Here is a 19,150-nt window from a genome sequence, read left to right on the forward strand (position 1 = left end):
AGGCTTTTTTCTAATAGCCAAAGTTTAAATAGGCCTTGAGTGGTTAATGTATGTTTTGTAATAATAATCACATTTCTAGTAACTAGTAACTTAAGTTATTATAGCGTTAGCTTTAAGCAACTGCTTACTATGGGATATCATCGCCCCCTGGCGATCGCACAGAGCAACAACAGGACTCCCAGAACTCCAATGTCCATGGTATAAAAATACCACTGCGTCACATGACGCTCCGCCTCTTCTTCCACTCTGCTAACGCGAAGCACACGGAGCCAACGAAGCATAACTAAGGAGAAACTGATGAAATCCAACAATACCCAAAGCGAGGGCACTACCGTGCTTCTCTACGGGCGCTTTCGTTTAAAAACAGTTTCAGTTTATTATAACTCTCCCGTTCTCGAATTTCAACGTTTATTACTTTCTTTCCTGTCCTCTCCGTTTTCTTTGCCACGAGGCTAAGCTACAGCTAACAGCTAGGCTAAACAGCCTAACCTTTTGTTTGCCTCGTGTCTCGACGGAAGGAGGAAAGGATGGAGGCGACTCGTCAATAAGCGTTCCGAGGATGCAGTTTCCTGGTCGCCGCGGACGACGATCACCGCCTCTGCATCTCCTGCCTTGGCCCGAGCCACGCCTGGCTCGCTTGCGAGCGAGGCCAGAGCGCGGACCGCTGCGGGCCGTGCCAGGCTTTTTCCGAGGTCCAGCTAGACCGGCGCCTGCAGAGGGTCATGGACCTAGCGGCCTCTACAAGCCGTGGTGCTAGCCCCGAAGCTCCCCCAGCTAAGGCCAGGAAGCCTGCGGCTAGCACTAGCCTAGGGGCCATGGGCCCCCCGCTCCACTCAGCCCCACGCGCCAGTGGAGCCATCAGCAAGGTCCGGGATGAGCAGGCCTCGAGGGCCGCTTCCTCATCCCCCGACCGGGAGGACGCTGCAGAGGCTATCGGGCCTTCCCAGGACAGCGACCCCCCAATCTTCTCCCCCACCACCTCCATCGCCGCTTGGGGTGACACCCCCACTCCGGAGGGCAGCGACTCGGACGGCGAGGATGAGGGACTCATCGTGGTGGTGGACGAGGAGGAGGATGTAGGCCTCACATCCTACCAGCAGTCTCAGGAGGTGACGATGTCCAGCCCGGACCATCCTGAGCCTACACCGGAGCTTGCTCCGGACCCAGCGGTGGCTCCAGAGGTTGCCAGCCAGGCGTCGGAACCATCGGAGCCTGTGACCGCAGTACTCAAGCGGGCCATCGCCAGATGCAAGCTTGAGCAGACGATGGAGCCGGCGAGGACGTCCGTCGGGGTCCCCATCGCAGGGTTTCAAGGCCTGACTCCTCTCCCCTCTCGACACGTGGAGTCCAAACTCGTCCGGGAGGCCGCTGGCGTGCGCAACGCCATCCAGTTCTCCTGGGCGGAGCGAAGGGAGCCGGGGAACCATGGGTTCATAACCGACATCCTGACTGGGGCCGAGTTGGGAGTCACTGGCATCCCGCCAATGGACAGAGAACTCGCCGCGGCCATCGACAAGGCCAAAAGAGGGACGGTGAGACTCAGCCTCAGGAGTGGGCCCGTGTTCACCGACCACGCCAAGAGGTCCAAGACCGCGACGCACGCCACACTCTACAAGGCCTTTGCTTCGGCAGCCAAGGTACTGAACGTGGGGTCGCTGTTCCAGGGTTCCGCCGCGGCGAAGCTCGCAGATATGCAAGCCCGGCCCCTGGAGGAGAAGGCATCAGCGGCTCAAGTACACAAAGCCTCCGTCGAGGACGCCGTGGAGCTAGCGAGGCTGCTCCAGCTCGCGATACTATATTCCCTCTTTTTAGTGTTTTTTAGCCTTCTCTTTTTTTCCCACACCGTCGGGTGTCTAAGGAGTTATGATAGACAAGCACTTCTGGACATCAGAAAAGCGATTGCACACAGAATTCCGGACTTTTTTGCCGAAAACCCTCCACCCGGCTGGGTGGGGGGAGGGGAGCCCTTAGTTCCAGCTGTACAACAACAACACGGAAGCGGCGCAGACGGCGTCGGCGACCCGGTCGACGAGGCACAAGAGCGGGCGTCCTCGTAAGAACAACAAAACGTGGATATAAACCTGCACTGCCTTCAATCCTGCTAGCGAACGTTAGATCTCTGTGTGAATCTAGAACAGTGACCACTATGGACGACTTACTGGCGCGCGTTAAGTATAATACTGAGACGAGGAACACGTGCATTGTTGTGCTAACGGAGACGTGGCTAACTGAGCTAGCATCTGATTCTTCCATCACTCCTAATGGCTTCACCGCGTATAGGAAAGACAGAGACCCTGTACTGAGCGGTAAGCAACGTGGGGGGGTTTGTGCCCTGATCAACAACAGCTGGTGCAAAGATGTTAAAATCCTAGATAGCCACTGCTCACCAGACCTTGAACTTTTAATCATAGCCTGCCGTCCTTTCTACCTACCACGTGACTTCAGCATTGTGATTGTAGCCGTTGTTTACATTCATCCTGGAGCTAATAAGGACACAGCTATGAGGGAATTACACCAGGCTATCAGTGCACAAGAAAATCGTCACCCGGACTGCGCAGCCATCTGCCTAGGCGACTTCAACCGGACAGACCTAAAAAAGGTCTTTCCCAAATTCCACCAGCACGTCACCTGCAGTACCCGTGGTGACAATATTCTTGACCACTGCTACACGCCCTTCAAGGATGGATACAAAGCTCTCCGCCGCCCACCGCTAGGAAGCTCTGACCACTACGCCATCCAGCTGCTACCTGCCTACAAACAGAGGCTAAAAAGGGAGCCGGTTGTTGAGAAGGAGATCCGAATCTGGTCCGAGGACACAGACGCTATGCTACAATCCTGCTTCTACCAGACTGACTGGGGGATGTTTAAGAACGCCGCAGGGAATAACATCAACGAACTCTCAGACTCAGTCACTGGCTTTATCAGTAAGTGCATAGACGACATAGTCCCAAAAAAGACAGTTCGGATCTATCCCAATCAGAAACCATGGATGGACAGCGGAGTACGTGTACATCTGCATGCACGGGATGCTGGTTTCAAACAGCGCCATCAGGAAGGCGAAAAAGGCCTACACTGAAAAGATGCAAGACCAACTCAGCAATGGCGACATCAGGAGCACGTGGCAGGCGGTACACACCTTGACAGACTGCAAAACAAGAACCAGAAGCGAGGTGAACCCGCCTGCCTCCCTCCCCAACGAACTGAACACTTTCTACGGCCGGTTTGAGATCAGCTCCAACCGCGGCAGCCAAGCGGGGCCATCAGCAGCACCAGCAGAGGAGAACCCTCTAACCATCTCGGAGAGAGAAGTGCGTACAGCCTTCGCACGGGTCACATCCACAAGGCAGCCGGACCTGATGGGATCCCAGGCCAGGTCCTTAAGGCATGTGCAGACCAGCTGGCGGGTGTCTTCGCTGACATCTTTAACCTCTCCCTCTCCCCAAACACACCTGTGGATTATACCAGGGACAAATGACTTGGATTTAGCTCCCCCTCGGACATACCTGTACAGCAGGTACAGATTACTTTTTTTTTTGTTGCTCTCCCTCATGGAGCTACTTGCGGATTATACCAGGGTCAGTCCACCCTCAGGTGGACACGCACTGACCTTTTGCACCTTAATCCCATGTATAATGCACAAACTTTTTTTTGTCTTTTTTATTGCGCTTTTTCTCTCTAAGCACCTTAACGTCTATAAGTATATCATGCACAGTATACATACATTGCTGCTATGCTCAGGCACCTTAGTTTGTTTCTTTATCTCAGGTACTTTGTAAATATGTAGATAACTTGTTTGGCCTTCTATTGTTCTCTTGTTCGATCTCCTTCCCACTTGCCCCCCACCCCTCTTCTTCTTCTCTCTCCCCACTCTTCTTTCTATGGAAATTAACGTTGCGATGGGAATGATGTACAAAAACGAATTTCACCCACTTTTTTACCTTGTAAACCTGTGATGTGACAATAAACCTGATTCTGATTCTGATACTCTGCTCCTGTACTGCCTTGATGTGGACGGGCCGAGCCATGGCTCTCACAGCCGACTTAGAGAGACTACAGTGGCTCGACCTCGCCTCCGGTTGCAAGGCCATATTGACCTCGGGTCTGAAAAGCCTCCCGCTCAAGCCGGACAACCTCTTCGACACTGCTGCCGACTTGATCACCAAGACCAACGTGGCGGAGAAGCAGCTCGAGGACAAGAAAGCTCCCCCACCTCCCCCTTCACCTCGGCCCCGACGCAAGGACAGTCAAAATGCACTTAGGAAAAAGGACTGGCGCTTTCCTTGCCATGTTGGACGGAGTCGAGGACGAGTCCACCAGTGCAAAGAGACTAAGAAAGACGCTAAAGACACCGAATACGGTTCAAAGTCATGTGTGTCCTTTTCCAGAAATACATGTAAAAAATGTGCGTGGAATAAATCTATTGCCAGAAACACAAATGCTCATTTTTTCCAGTGCCATTAAAAGTCAAGGCAACCTGTTTCCCGGTGGGAAGCAGGGCCCTTTGCAACATTTCATGAGCCCTCGGTGTTCGCTATGTCCTCCAAAAGAACGGGGCGAAATCCCAAACACTGTAGGGACAGATCCTGTGCATGCTGTAAACATTGTGAATCAATTACAGGTAGTGAAACCTTTAATTTTGAATCAAATGTCTCTAATATGCGGTGTAAAAGGGGGGTTCTGTGTAAACAAAACTTTGATTCCAACTGCGACACAGCAGTTGCTCCTTCCGTCCGGCAGAGGGCGGCAAAACGCCTTTGCAGGTCGGAGGAGACACAAAATGGACGCCTCCCCACACCTCGCCAACATGGCGGAGGTGAGGCGGAAGTCTCACAGAACCCCGGTGTTACACCAGCGAAAGTCCCCAGGGGGGACGATGCTTTCGCTCCGGGTACACACACCACACAAGAGGTCCGTCCTTATCGACCTCACCAACATGGCGGACGAAGTTCGACGGAAGTCACCTCGACGGGCCCCGGTGTCACTCCATCAACACTTCCCTGGTGGGAGAGGTGTTCTGATCCGGGTAGGTACTACAACGGGGCAAGGTTCCGGGACTACGTCTGGAGAGTCGGCAGCGTCCCGTGTCCCCATGGGAACGGGCGCGCGCTCTGTGACGAGACCAACATTAGCCCGGCTAGCGCTACCAAGCGATGCTACAGGGCGGATGTCTACGGTGTGTGGAATTCCCCGTCTACGTCACAGGCTTTCCCCACTGTCAATCGGTCAGAGCCCGACGGGCCAGGTGACGTCAGCAGCCCCCACCATCCCCACGAACCCTCTCGCTCGATGCTTTTCCGAATGGAAAGCATGCAAACCGAATACTTGGGTGCTGCGCACCGTGTTGAAAGGCTACAGGTTGCAATTTTCAAGCAAATCTCCACTATCAGACAAAGTAGTGTTCTCCTACGCGTCGGGCCAAGCCGCCATAACGCTGAGGGAAGAGGTTTCAGCTCTCCTGAGCAAGGGTGCAATCAGAGAATTGACTCCGGATCAGAACCGTCTGGGTTATTATTCGGAGTATTTCCTGGTGAAAAAGAAGGGGGGGCATAAGACCTATTCTAAACCTGAAGGGTTTGAACAGATTCCTGAAGCTTTTCAAATTTCGTATGCTCACAACGGCGACGATGTTGCAGACAATACGACAGGGAGATTGGTGGACGAGTATAGACCTCAAGGATGCCTATTTACACGTCCCAATCTAAGTTCCTGCGCTTCGGTTACGAAGGCAAGGTCTGCGAGTACACGGTGCTCCCGTTCGGCACGTCACTGAGCCCCAGGGTTTTCGTGAAATACACGGAAGCGGTGTTAGCCCCGCTGCGGCAGCAGGGTCTGCGTCTGGCGACGTATATAGACGACTGGATACTGGCAGCGGACTCCAGAGAGGAGGTGGCACGGCACACGAAGGTGGCCATTGCGCACCTGCAGTCCCTGGGCTTCACCATCAACGCTCAGAAGAGCGTTCTGATTCTGTCCCAACTAGCCACCTTCGTGGGGATATCCTTGGATTCCAGAGAAAGGAGGGGAGATCTCTCCCCTCCTTTACGACGAGCCGTGGCCTCTCCCCCTGTTCAGGAACCTCCTGAGACAAGGCGGGAACGAGGTGTTCCACAAGGACCCCCAGAGACTAGACCTATGGGTTACCTATGGGCAGCTATCTCCGTGTGCCACGATGGGTTCGATGGCAAGTCGGTGGGCATGCACCCGCTGGTGCAACGGTTTATGGCCGGTGCTAAGCGGGCTAGGCCAGTGAACAGACCTTTGTTCCCGAAGTGGGACCTGACCGTAGTGCTGGAAACACTATGCCGGCCCCCCTTTGAACCTTTTGAAACCATAGATCTGAAGATCGTGAGCTTCAAAACGGTACTTCTGGTGGCCCTTTGTACGGCAAAACGCGTCGGTGACATGCAGGCGCTCTCGGTGAGTGAGGACTGCATGTGGTTTTCGGACGACGGCAAGAGGGTTGTGTTGAAACCAAACTTGGCCTTCGTGTCCAAAACCGGCGCAGTTGCCAGGGCCCCAGTGGAACTGGGGGCTTTTCATCCTCCGCCGTTTTCTTCGGCGAAGGATAGACGGTTACATTGTCTCTGTCCAGTGAGAGCTCTGAAGCTCTACTGTCAGAGGACTGCCATGGGCCGTGGGTCGTCTCAGCTTTTCGTCACCTTTGGCCGAGGTCAGAGGATGGCATACGTGAGTAGGGGGGTCCCTATCCCAGTGGGACTGAGGGCCCACTCTACTCGTAGCGTGGCTGCATCTTGGGCCCTTTACAAAGGGGTGTCGATGCAGGAGATCTGCTCCGTGGCTAACTGGTCGTCTCCCTCGACCTTTGTATCTTTCATCTTTCTACAGCCTTGACGTGGCGGCGTCTGAAATGGCGCGCACAGTCTTGGGTGTAGGAGCTGACTCCAGGTAGAACAGTGCCTTGGGGCATGAAGTTTCTCCCTGGGTGAGTGCAGCAGCCGGTCTTACAGCAGGGAATGCGAGGCATGCCTGGGGGCGTGCTCTCTCTCCCTGTCACAGCTTAAGTGGTCGTCTCACAACCTTTTTGCACCTTTCTGCGACCTGGGTGTGGCGGCATCTCGGATGGCGCGCACGATCCTGGGTGCAGTGTTAGGCTACGGGTGGAGAAATGTGAACTTGCTTTGGGGCATGTTTTTTTTCTCCCTGTGTGTATGCAGTAGCCAGTTTCATGGTAGGGAATGCTTCTCTTCCTACCTGGCTGGCCTTCCTTGCCCTCCCGGGACCGGCTAGGCACGGTCCGGGGAGGAGGAGGCCTTGGGTTCTCTGTCACTGGTTGGATAATCTAAGTTTTATCCAGTACTGGTGACAGGGACAGGACTTTGTCCGTCAAGGTCTTGCCTTTTAGGTCCTGCGCGTCCCGACCCGAGGGGTCTGGGGTGCCTGGGGGTCAGGGTCCTGCCGGGGGCAGGTCCTAAGGCCTTGGGCAAGCGTGTGGGTAAGGATTGTCACAACTGGGGGCTCCCCCGGGGGAAGTGTATGTGTCCCATAGTAAGCAGTTGCTTAAAGCTAACGATATAATAACCCAGGGTTATGTATGTAACCCCGGTTTTATTAGTAGCGTAAGCAACTGCTTACGTTTTTAACCCCCTCTGTGTGCTTCTGAGCGTGCAGAGTAGAAGGTTTCAGAGGCGGAGCTCATGTGACGCAGTGGTATTTATACCACTACCGGTTTCCGGTTTTGCGTCACACAACCCTTATCCAATGGACATTGGAGTTCCGGGAGTCCTGTTGTTGCTCTGTGCGATCGCCAGGGGGCGATGATATCCCATAGTAAGCAGTTGCTTACGCTACTAATAAAACCGGGGTTACATACGTAACCCTGGGTTTTCAAATATTGGTAGTGGAGTAAAAAGTACAATATTTGTCTCTGAGATGTAGTAACTAGAAGTAATAGTATAGAAAATCATAAGTACTCCAGTTAAGTAAAAGTACCTGAAAATTGTACTTAAGTACAGTACTTGAGTAGCCTACATGTACTTAGTTACTTTCCACCTCTGCCTACTATTACTAGTATTACTACTACAGAGGTTATTATTATATTAATAATACCTTTGTAGATGTTGTGTCTATAAACTAATCTTTTGCAGTATTTGTGTAATTCATAATTAGAAAATAAAGATTCAACTTGACAGTTTAGTTGAATCTTTAATGGCAGCATGACAGATTGTCAACATGTTGTGATGACTGACTGACTGCAGCTTTAGTATGATTTCATCCATTTTGTTAAAATTCACATGAATACTAACCGAGCCTTTCTGCAGTTCCTCACAGCTGGGAGCAGTCTCAATTGCCCCCCCGGAGATGTGTTGTATTTGTCCGGGTCAAACTCATCCAGAACCTCCTCTGACATCAGCAGCATGAAGGCCAGAGCTGAACACTGGGTATCAGACAGTTGTGTCTTAGATTTGTCCCCTGACTTCAGGTACTGTTGGATCTCCTGATGTACTGATTCATCCTTCATCTCCATCAAACAGTGGAAGATGTTGATACATCTGTCAGGAGAGGCATCATCACCATCAGCATTCATCTCCTTCAGGTTGTCGATGGCTCTCTGGATACTCTTTGGACTGTTCTCTGTCTGACCCAGCAGGCCTCCTAACAGACTCTGATTGGACTGCAGTGAGAGGCCGTGAAGGAAGCGGACGAAGAGGTCCAGGTGGCCGTTTTTACTAGTCAGAGCTTTGAACATGGCTTTCTTCAGGAAGTCATCCAGGGACATGCGACTGTTGTCAGCTTCTTCTCCATCAACATCATTTTCAGGATCAGATTCTTCGAGGAATGACTTCAGCACCTTCATGTTCTTCTCAGTGAAACAGTGGAACAGGTAGACTGCAGCCAGAAACTCTTGAATGCTCAGATGAACAAAGCTGTAGACCTTTCTCTGGAAGAGCACGCTCTCACTTTTGAAGATCTCTGTGCACACTCCTGAGTACAGCGAGGCCTCTGTGACATCAAGGCTACACTCTTCCAGGTCTTCTTGGTAGAACATGATGCTGCCTTTCTCCAGATGTTCAAACGCCAGCCTGCCCAGCTTCAGAAGAACCTCCCAGTCAGACTTCATGAGCTGCTGTTGACTCACCTCATCTGTCTCATCATACTTATGCTTCTTCCACCTTGTGTGGACCAACAGGAAGTGGCAGAACATCTCAGTCGGGGTCGTGGGCAGCTGTCCTTTCTCGTCTGTCTTCAACATGTCCTCCAAAACGGTAGCAGCGATCCAACAGAAGAGTGGGATGTGACACATGATGTGGAGGCTCCTTGTTTTGTTAATGTGTGAGATGATTCTGCTGGCCAGCTTCTCATCACTGAATCTCTTCCTGAAGTACTCCTCCTTCTGGGGGTCTGTGAACCCTCGTACTTCTGTCACCCTGTCAACACATGCAGGAGGGATCTGATTGGCTGCTGCAGGTCTGGTAGTTACCCAGAGGAAAGCTAAGGGAAGTAGATTCCTCTTGATGAGGTTTGTCAACAGCACGTCCACTGATGATGTCACTGTGACATCAGAAACAATGTCATTGTTGTGGAAGTTCAGTGAAATTCTGCTTTCATCCAAACCATCAAAGATGAACACAGTCTTACAGGCATTAAGATGCTCTGCTGTGAGCTTCTTTAGTGTTGGATGGAAATCATGGATCAGTGTGAGAAGACTGTACTGCTTATCTTTGACCAAGTTCAACTCTCGGAACGAGATCGGAATCAGGAGATGGATGTGTTGATTGGCCACACCCCCCGCCCAGTCCAGAATGAACTTGTACACAGAGAATGTTTTTCCAATTCCGGCGATGCCCTTTGTCAGAACTCTTTGGAAGGGTGTCTCCGTGCCTGGTAAGGGGTTGAAGATGTCAGAGCACATGATTGTGTTGTCAAGGAAGGTCTTCTCCATCATGGAAGCTCTCTCAAGCTGCCACACCTCATGTTGCTGATTAACCCCTTCACTGTCTCCCTGTATGAGGTAGAGCGTTGTGTAGATCTTGTTTAAGGAGGTTCCAGGTCCTGAACCAGTGATGTCTTCTCTCTGACCTTCTGACCTCTGTGTCAGACTGGTCTTATAGGGCTTTAAAAACCCCTGCAGACTGACATCCACTGGAACACAACAGTTCATCGATTTTAAACACTTTATATCCTATGGAAATATATGATTTATAATTTACATTCCCAGAGTAAAAACAGGATCAAACGTACATAAAAGACACTCTGACTCTGAAACAACTCAAAAAGGCAACAACAACCAAAACAACAAAACTCTTTGACTAGTATACCTATGCATTTATGTATTTTTTTTATGTATTCATTCATATACAAAAAACAGTTGCAGTTTTGGAAGTTTATAGTTGTATTAATTAGTGAGTTATTATGTATTACATGTATTTATTATTTACATCATGTCAGTTTTTTGGGGGCAACACATACATTAATGACATATTCATGTATATATATATACACACGGATCCACGGAGCGCTGCACTGTAGGTGGTGCAACCATTGCTGCGGTGTCAGTCAGCTGCTGCTGCGGTTCCGTCCGTCTGTTGAAGTTACCAGAGCAGCCCTAAACTACTGGCACCTGACGTAGGTGGTTCGTCCCGATTTTCTGTACATCTTTGTGTTTGTAAAAGTTAGTAAAAAGCAGGTAAAAGAGTAACGTGAGCAGTAAGTGACGTGTGATTTGGGACACGCATCAGGGACTGCAGCTGACTGACACCACAGCAGCAGCTGACTGAATCTGACACCGCAGCAATGGTTGCATACAGGGCAGCGCTCCGTGGATTTGTGTGTATGTATATACATATGTATACATATACATATGTATATATGTATATATTTATGTATATATAAATATATATATATATATATATATATATATATATATATATATATATATATATATATATATATATATATATATATCATATATATGTTTATATATATCAGTGATGCCTGGCCCAGGTATCACAGGGGAGTCTGCACTCCCCCACGCTACGGCTAGGGGTTGCCGGGCTCTCCCACCCCTTGTCAAGTCTGCATGGTTGCTTGTTTCTTTCGCACAAAACCTGGCAACACTGGTTATCGCTTAACAAGCCAAGTATGCTTTTTAAGCGATGCGTTTGCGCATGTATTCATAGACCTGGTTGCTTGTTTCTCTCTCGCATAACTGGCAACACTATTTCCACGTTAAAAACACGGAAATAAGAGATGGTGGATTAATGAATGAACTGGAAATCAACTGGAAATGATGATAATAAATGGAGATTTTTGGACGTTGAAGGGACATCTATGGCAGTGTTTATCAACCTTTTTGGTGCCAAGGTACACCTGGCTTAGCCAAAATATCCCAGAGTACACCTAGATATATGGTGCGTATATATATATATATATATATATATATATATATATATATATATATATATATATATATATATATATATATATATATATATATATATATATATATATATAATATTTACTCTCATGTACACAAGATGTAATAAAGAAACCTTGAACATTACAAAATGTCTTTGGCCTACAAATATATAAACTTGGGTCAGTGCAATGAATGGAGAAGATGAAAAAAAAGGAAAGAGACAGTGCCTCAGTTTCACCGATTTATTTTTGGAAACATACTTGGAAACAACTTGTTTTGCTTTGATGTCATAATAAAGAAACCTTGAACTAAAAAACAGCACACACATGTTCAATTTGGCCTACAAATATATAAACTTGTCATTGCAATGAACAGAGGAGTTGGATTCACCTTCCCAAGAAAAATACTTTAAAAACTCAAAAAGATTTAAAAAAATATATATAGGAGAAATTGGCCTCAATAGTCTTAGTGTGAAACTGTTTTAGAAAGAAAAAAAAAACACTTTTTAACACTTGCATGACTAAGCCATCATTCTGACCGATTTTGAGAATTTAAAGTGGATTAACTTCTCTCATGAAGCTCTGGGAGAGTTCCCCTTTCATGACTTTTCCTAAATATTTGTTTCAAATCATCTCCGTTTTTTTTTTTTTCTGAAACTTATTATAAATATGAAATATATACCATATATACCATCCCAGCCGTTATATTTTGGCTACATTGACCGCTCTCACCCTTTCTCCCCTCAACTCAAGTAGTTGACACCTCCAGACCCCCCACAGAGCGCCCCGTAGACGAGCATACAGCTGCTTCGCAACGAGTCTATGTTGCCATGTCTGCTTATTATAAGCGACTTTGGGCTTGTTTTTCCACGTCTTTCTATTATTATTATTATTATTATTATTATTATTACTATTATTATTATTATTATTATTATTATTATTATTATTACATTATAATGGTAATAATAATTTTCTACTCCACTACAGCTCAGAGGCAAATCTTGTACTTTTACTCCACTACAATTATTTGAAAACTTTAATTACTTTGCAGATATAAATATCTTTTCATACTTGTTTAGATTAGAGCTTCATGCATGTCCTTTTGTAAATTATTTTTATTAGGTAAATATTCATATAGAAAGGTCTAACCAGGGACTGGGGTTGCAAATTAGCGTCGGCTATAAACCCCATTTACAATCTAATGGTTTCATGCCTCAGTGTTTTCTCGGGGCACAACGCATGCAGTAACATTTTCATAGACCTGAATGCTTATTTCCCTCGCAAGATTTGGCAACCCATTTCACTGCAGTGTACAGAGTGTGCGCTACAGATCGCGAAGTTTTAAAATGCTGGGCCAACAGATCTGATTCTGATCTACAAGCAGATGGTTCGTGAAGCAGCGACTGTGTTATGTTTGTAAATCAGATATTTAGCGCAGGAGTAGAGCAAGAATGAGCACATTTGTGGAACATAGCAATGTGTTCACTTGTTGCGCTGAAGGGAGGAGGAGAGGAGACACGTTTGTGAGCGACGTGGACAGCTGATAGAATGAGAGCTTTACGCTCGGAAAATAATGTGAATATTATTATTATGAATGAATAATAATAATATTGGTTTGTCAAGAGATATCCATGTGTTTTGGACAATGGAGATAGTCACGTAATAAGACAGTGGCTTCAGCGTTAATAGGCTCCATGTTTCACTGAAGAGTTTAATGTGACGCTACAGATTGCGCTGTTTTATACGCTTTTTTTTATAAAGATTTTACATACAGAATCTGCAGTTACCATTACATTTTATAATACTATTTTATAATGTTTGTGCGTTGTGCCTGCCTACAACAACAACATTATGTGGGTTCACTGACTGAGCAGAGTGCAATTGAGATGTTAATGGCTATTTAGAAGACAATGGAACCCCCCACGGTTTGGGGGAGAAGCTGTGAGCTAGTCTGGAGCACAGAGGTGAGACAGTAGCCAATAGGATAGCCTTATTTGGGGATCAAAATGATCGTATTTCAGGCTGTGTAGGTATAAATGAAACCTCAGTCATGCTAGTGTTAAGCCAGTACAAATGTCTTTGTTTGAAACTTGAGTCCTTTTTAGAAAAAATACTTTAAAACTCACAAAATAGTCTTTGTCCTTTGTGGCGATTTCTCCATGGTGGGCCTCAAGGTGACGTTTCAACTTACTGGGAACCATAGCACTGTTTACGAGCTTGTCTCCGCACACGATGCACAGTGGAATAGGATTAGATGGGTCCCCCATAAAAGTGAAGCCAAACTTGATGTAGTCATCACGGTACAGTCTGGCTGTAGTCGTCTTGCTTGTCGCCGTTGTTGTTCCCGGCGGCACGGCGAGGACGCTGGCGGCGGCGCTGTTGTGTGTGCTGCTTTTGCAGCTGCCCTGTGAGGCCAGCTCGTCGGCAGGTCGCGGTGGCCCGGACACACCGTCAGCGCTGCTTGCAGGAGGATCTGGCAGCGGCAATGTCTTGCTGATGAGGGCGAAATTTAGCGTCTTCTGGCCCTGGGTGCATCTCTTCTTTGCTGGTGGAGCTCTCATCGGGAGGCATGCGTTAATCCGACAGACCTTTTCTCCGACTATGTGGCATCCGCGTGCGGTTAGGGTGCGGGTTTGGTTCGGGTTTACTGTTTAATGTCGGAGCACTGCGCTGTCGGAGGAATGCGCTGTCGGACTAACGTATTGCACCCCTCTCATCATCTTGTAGTAATAATACTGAGTGCCAAAGCATGTACCCTGTGCCCCTTTTATACAGTAATATTAACAACATATTTGCATTCCTATGGGTGATGATCACAGTGATCACCCATAGGAATGCAAATATTCAGTGTAGCGGCTACACTGAATGGACTCGGGCGTGGTTGAGTGTGAAACGGTCCGGATGACGGCCGTATCGATTGACGGACGCGCCATTGTTCTCGAGGGGCTGGTTTCACACGTTCTTCAAAGCTCACGGCATGCATGTGCACACATAGACATCAAAGGGGGCTTGAGCCCCTGCCCTTTTGTCTGTCGGTAAAAAGTGCCCTTGTCTCCTCTGACTGTAAACTTTACTGTAGAAACCCCTGCGTGCGCCCGTTGGCCTTGCACCTGCAGTAAAGCTTACTTAATTGAGCCCCGTGCCGTGCAGTGCTCGCGCAGAATTAAGGTTTCGAGGCCAATAGGCTCGAAGCCTTATTGCATTCCTTGGCTTTCATTATTAGGTTTCGAGAGCCTATCAGGCTTCGAACCCTATTACATCTGTAAGAGTTCATTATTCTTCCGCCGGTTTTGCCAGTTCTGGCCTAACCGCCTGGTCACTTCTTATGAAATTCGGCAATATGGTAGAGGGCTATGCCAAACGGCGAAAACCCGAAACTCACAACCATTGGCCAAAGGGTGGCGCTGTAGCACTCAATTGAAAATGCCAACTTTGAACAGGTACAGCTCATGCCCTGTTCGACCTACAGCCATGAAACTTCGATACACACATGCGTCTCCTCATGCCTAACAACTTTCACTGTTTGACTTTTGACCTCTGACCTTTAGATCTCCCACCATTTCGAATTCTATGAAAAGCAGTAAAAAGCAGTAAAAAGCCTACTCCTCCTGGGATTTATGAGCAATCTGTACGAAACTGTATACACATGAACTTTGGACCAATGCCGACAGACGTAACCAAGCGGATTTTCCATAAGTGAAAACGTTAAGCTTTTATAAGCCAATGAAAATTGCAGCTTTTTTAAAATTATTCATCTGCCCCTAACACATACATGCAGACTCACATTTGTTTGACACTTTGCAATATTGTAGAGGGTCCTTCCAAGTATCACTGAAACCAATCTTACTCCAATTGGTCAAAGGGGGGCGCTATAGCAATTTTTTGAAAATGCAAACTTTAAACAGGCAAAAGTCATGCCTCGTTTGGCCGACAGCCGTTAAACCTGCTTACACATGTGCCTTGACTCATGAGGAACACATGTATCACTTTGACCAGTAAGCTCTGCCCTTAGATTGTCTGCAATTTTGAGCAGTTTGAAAAACATTTAAATCCAGGATTTCTGAGCAATTTGCATGAAACTGTGTCAAATACATGTTTGAGGCCCTTTTTCACAGGTTCAGGTGTGTTGGTTCAATAGCTTGATCGCTTAATCATCTGCCTTGAAACCATAGGGTAGCCGGTTCGAATCCCACCTCAGGTAGACTTAATTATAATTGCATTGCACACAACATGACTATATCAATGAATACATGTGCAATTGTTAAAGATGACGAGAAATGCATACTTGAAAGTAGTTATTTTCAATGTATGACGTACTTCATTCGCGCTTTTGTTTTGTTTTGTTGGATTCTCCCTTTTCACTGTCTAAGGCTGTGTATTGGATAGCTCCACCAGTAGAGTGTGAGTCTCATGTGCCGAAGGTCCCTGGTTCGAATCCCACTTATTACAGTTCACATTTAAATTGCATTGTACAAAACATGACCCTGTTAATTCAGACAAGTGCAATGTTTAGACAATAACACGAAATGCTTTTGAGAGTAGTTTTTTTTTATGTATGACATACTTTCTTGTGAAAATAGCCGATCTACAATCTCACACCTTTTTAGATAGCAACGCGTTGTGAGCTTGTAGATCGACTATTTTCCACTAGTTTCCATTCCGAAATATATTGAGCAGTTTGAAAAACATTTAAACCAAGGATTTCTGAGCAAAGTGAAAGTGTGTCATGTGTGTGAACTCCCTTTTCACTAGTACAGGTCTGTTGGCCCAATGGCTTAATCATCTGCCTTGAAACCACAGGGTTCCTGGTTCGAATCCCACGTCATGTAGAATTCATTATAATTGCATTGCACACAACATGACTGTATCAATGAATGCATGTGCAATTGTTAACCAGTAAACTCCGCCCTTAGATTGTCTGCAATTTTGAGCAGTTTGAAAAACATTTAAATCCAGTATTTCTGAGCAATTTGCGTGAAAGTGTGTCATGTGTGTGAACTCCCTTTTCATCAGTTCGGGTCTGTTGGCCCAATGGCTTAATCATCTGCCTTGATACCAGAGCGTCGCCGGTTCAAATCTCACCTCATGCAGACCTCAACTCAATTGCATTACACACAACATGACTGTATCAATGAATAAACATGCAATTGTTAAATGAAACGCTTATTGGGAGTAGTTGTTTTCAATGTATGATGTACTTCATTCCCTCTTTTGTTTTGTTTTGTTTTGTTGGATTCTCCCTTCTCACTGACCAAGGCTGTGGATTGAATAGCTTGATCAATACAGTGTTAGTCTCATGTGCCAAAGGTCCACGGCTCAAACCCCACTTGTCACAGTTTACATTTAAATTGCATTATGCAAAACATGACCCTGTTAATTCAGACATGTGCACTTTGCTCTCTCTCTCTCTCTCTCTCTCTCTCTCTCTCTCTCTCTCTCTCTCTCTCTCTCTCTCTCTCTCTCTCTCTCTCTTTCTCTCTCTCTCTCACTCTGTCACAGTCTGTCTGTCTGCCTGTCTGCCACTCTGTCACTGTCTGTCTGTCTGCCAGTCTGCCACTCTGTCACTGTCTGTCTGTCTGTCTGTCTGCCAGTCTGCCACTCTGTCACTCTGTCACTCTGTCACAGTCTGTCTGTCTGCCTGTCTGCCACTCTGTCACTGTCTGTCTGTCTGCCAGTCTGCCACTCTGTCACTGTCTGTCTGTCTGTCTGCCAGTCTGCCACTCTGTCACAGTCTGTCTGTCTGTCTGCCAGTCTGCCACTCTGTCACTGTCTGTCTGTCTGTCTGCCAGTCTGCCAGTCTGCCACAGTCTGTCTGTCTGCCAGTCTGCCAGTCTGCCACTCTGTCACTGTCTGTCTGTCTGCCAGTCTGCCACTCTGCCACTCTGTCACAGTCTGTCTGTTTGTCTGTCTGCCACTCTGTCACAGTCTGCCAGTCTGCCAGTCTGTCACAGTCTGCCAGTCTGCCACTCTGTCACTGTCTGTCTGTCTGTCTGCCAGTCTGCCAGTCTGCCACAGTCTGTCTGTCTGCCAGGCTGCCAGTCTGCCACAGTCTGTCACAGTCTGCCAGTCTGCCAGTCTGCCACTCTGTCACAGTCTGCCAGTCTGCCACTCTGTCAAAGTCTGCCAGTCTGCCAGTCTGCCAGTCTGCCACTCTGTCAAAGTCTGCCAGTCTGCCACTCTTGTCACAGTCTGCCAGTCTGCCATTATTCTCGAAACCGCTAATTGCTGCTTGCAGCTATATTTATTATTATTATTCTTCCGCCGTATTTGCCAGTTCTGGCCTAACCGCGTGGTCACTTTTTATGAAATTCGGCAATATGGTAGAGGGCTATGCCAAACGGCGAAAACCCGAAACTCACAACCATTGGCCAAAGGGTGGCGCTGTAGCACTCAATTGAAATATGCCAACTTTGAACAGGTACAGCTCATGCCCTGTTCGACCTACAGCCATGAAACTTCGATACACACATGCGTCTCCTCATGCCTAACAACTTTCGCTGTTTGACTTTTGACCTCTGACCTTTAGATCTCCCACCATTTCGAATTCTATGAAAAGCAGTAAAAAGCAGTAAAAAAATCACTTGTAGAGGGTCCTTCCAAGTATCACTGAAACCAATCTTACTCCAATTGGTCAAAGGGGGGCGCTATAGCAATTTTTTGAAAATGCAAACTTTAAACAGGCAAAAGTCATGCCTCGTTTGGCCGACAGCCGTTAAACCTGCTTACACATGTGCCTTGACTCATGAGGAACACATGTATCACTTTGACCAGTAAGCTCTGCCCTTAGATTGTCTGCAATTTTGAGCAGTTTGAAAAACATTTAAATCCAGGATTTCTGAGCAATTTGCATGAAACTGTGTCAAATACATGTTTGAGGCCCTTTTTCACAGGTTCAGGTGTGTTGGTTCAATAGCTTGATCGCTTAATCATCTGCCTTGAAACCATAGGGTAGCCGGTTCGAATCCCACCTCAGGTAGTCTTAATTATAATTGCATTGCACACAACATGACTATATCAATGAATACATGTGCAATTGTTAAAGATGACGAGAAATGAATACTTGAAAGTAGTTATTTTCAATGTATGACGTACTTCATTCGCGCTTTTGTTTTGTTTTGTTGGATTCTCCCTTTTCACTGTCTAAGGCTGTGTATTGGATAGCTCCACCAGTATGTGTGAGTCTCATGTGCCAAAGGTCCCTGGTTCGAATCCCACTTATTACAGTTCACATTTAAATTGCATTGTACAAAACATGACCCTGTTAATTCAGACATGTGCAATGTTTAGACAATAACACGAAATGCTTTTGAGAGTAGTTGTTTTTTATGTATGACATACTTTCTTGTGAAAATAGCCGATCTACAATCTCACACCTTTTTAGATAGCAACGCGTTGTGAGCTTGTAGATCGACTATTTTCCACTAGTTTCCATTCCGAAATATATTGAGCAGTTTGAAAAAACATTTAAACCAAGGATTTCTGAGCAATTTGCGTGAAAGTGTGTCATGTGTGTAAACTCCCTTTTCACTAGTACAGGTCTGTTGGCCCAATGGCTTAATCATCTGCCTTGAAACCACAGGGTTCCTGGTTCGAATCCCACGTCATGTAGAATTCATTATAATTGCATTGCACACAACATGACTGTATCAATGAATACATGTGCAATTGTTAACCAGTAAACTCCGCCCTTAGATTGTCTGCAATTTTGAGCAGTTTGAAAAACATTTAAATCCACTATTTCTGAGCAATTTGCGTGAAAGTGTGTCATGTGTGT

The 19,150-nt window shown here is 47.0% G+C and overlaps 1 protein-coding gene across 1 annotated transcript in view; it reads right to left on the bottom strand.

The window, feature by feature from the left end:
• LOC311047081 (NACHT, LRR and PYD domains-containing protein 3-like) overlaps positions 1 to 19,150 on the bottom strand; it is a gene marked incomplete at its 3' end in the record, with an annotated part of 109,565 nt that overhangs the window by 55,234 nt on the left and 35,181 nt on the right. The window contains exon 5 of the mRNA XM_084059666.1: positions 8,265 to 10,101. Coding sequence (XP_083915792.1) covers positions 8,265 to 10,101 — 1,837 coding nt within the window. The remainder of the gene's footprint in view (positions 1 to 8,264; positions 10,102 to 19,150) is intronic.

The sequence above is a fragment of the Gymnoscopelus microlampas genome (assembly GCF_963454915.1).
Source record: "Gymnoscopelus microlampas genome assembly, chromosome: 6".
In the NCBI taxonomy this organism is placed as follows: Eukaryota; Metazoa; Chordata; class Actinopteri; order Myctophiformes; family Myctophidae; genus Gymnoscopelus; species Gymnoscopelus microlampas.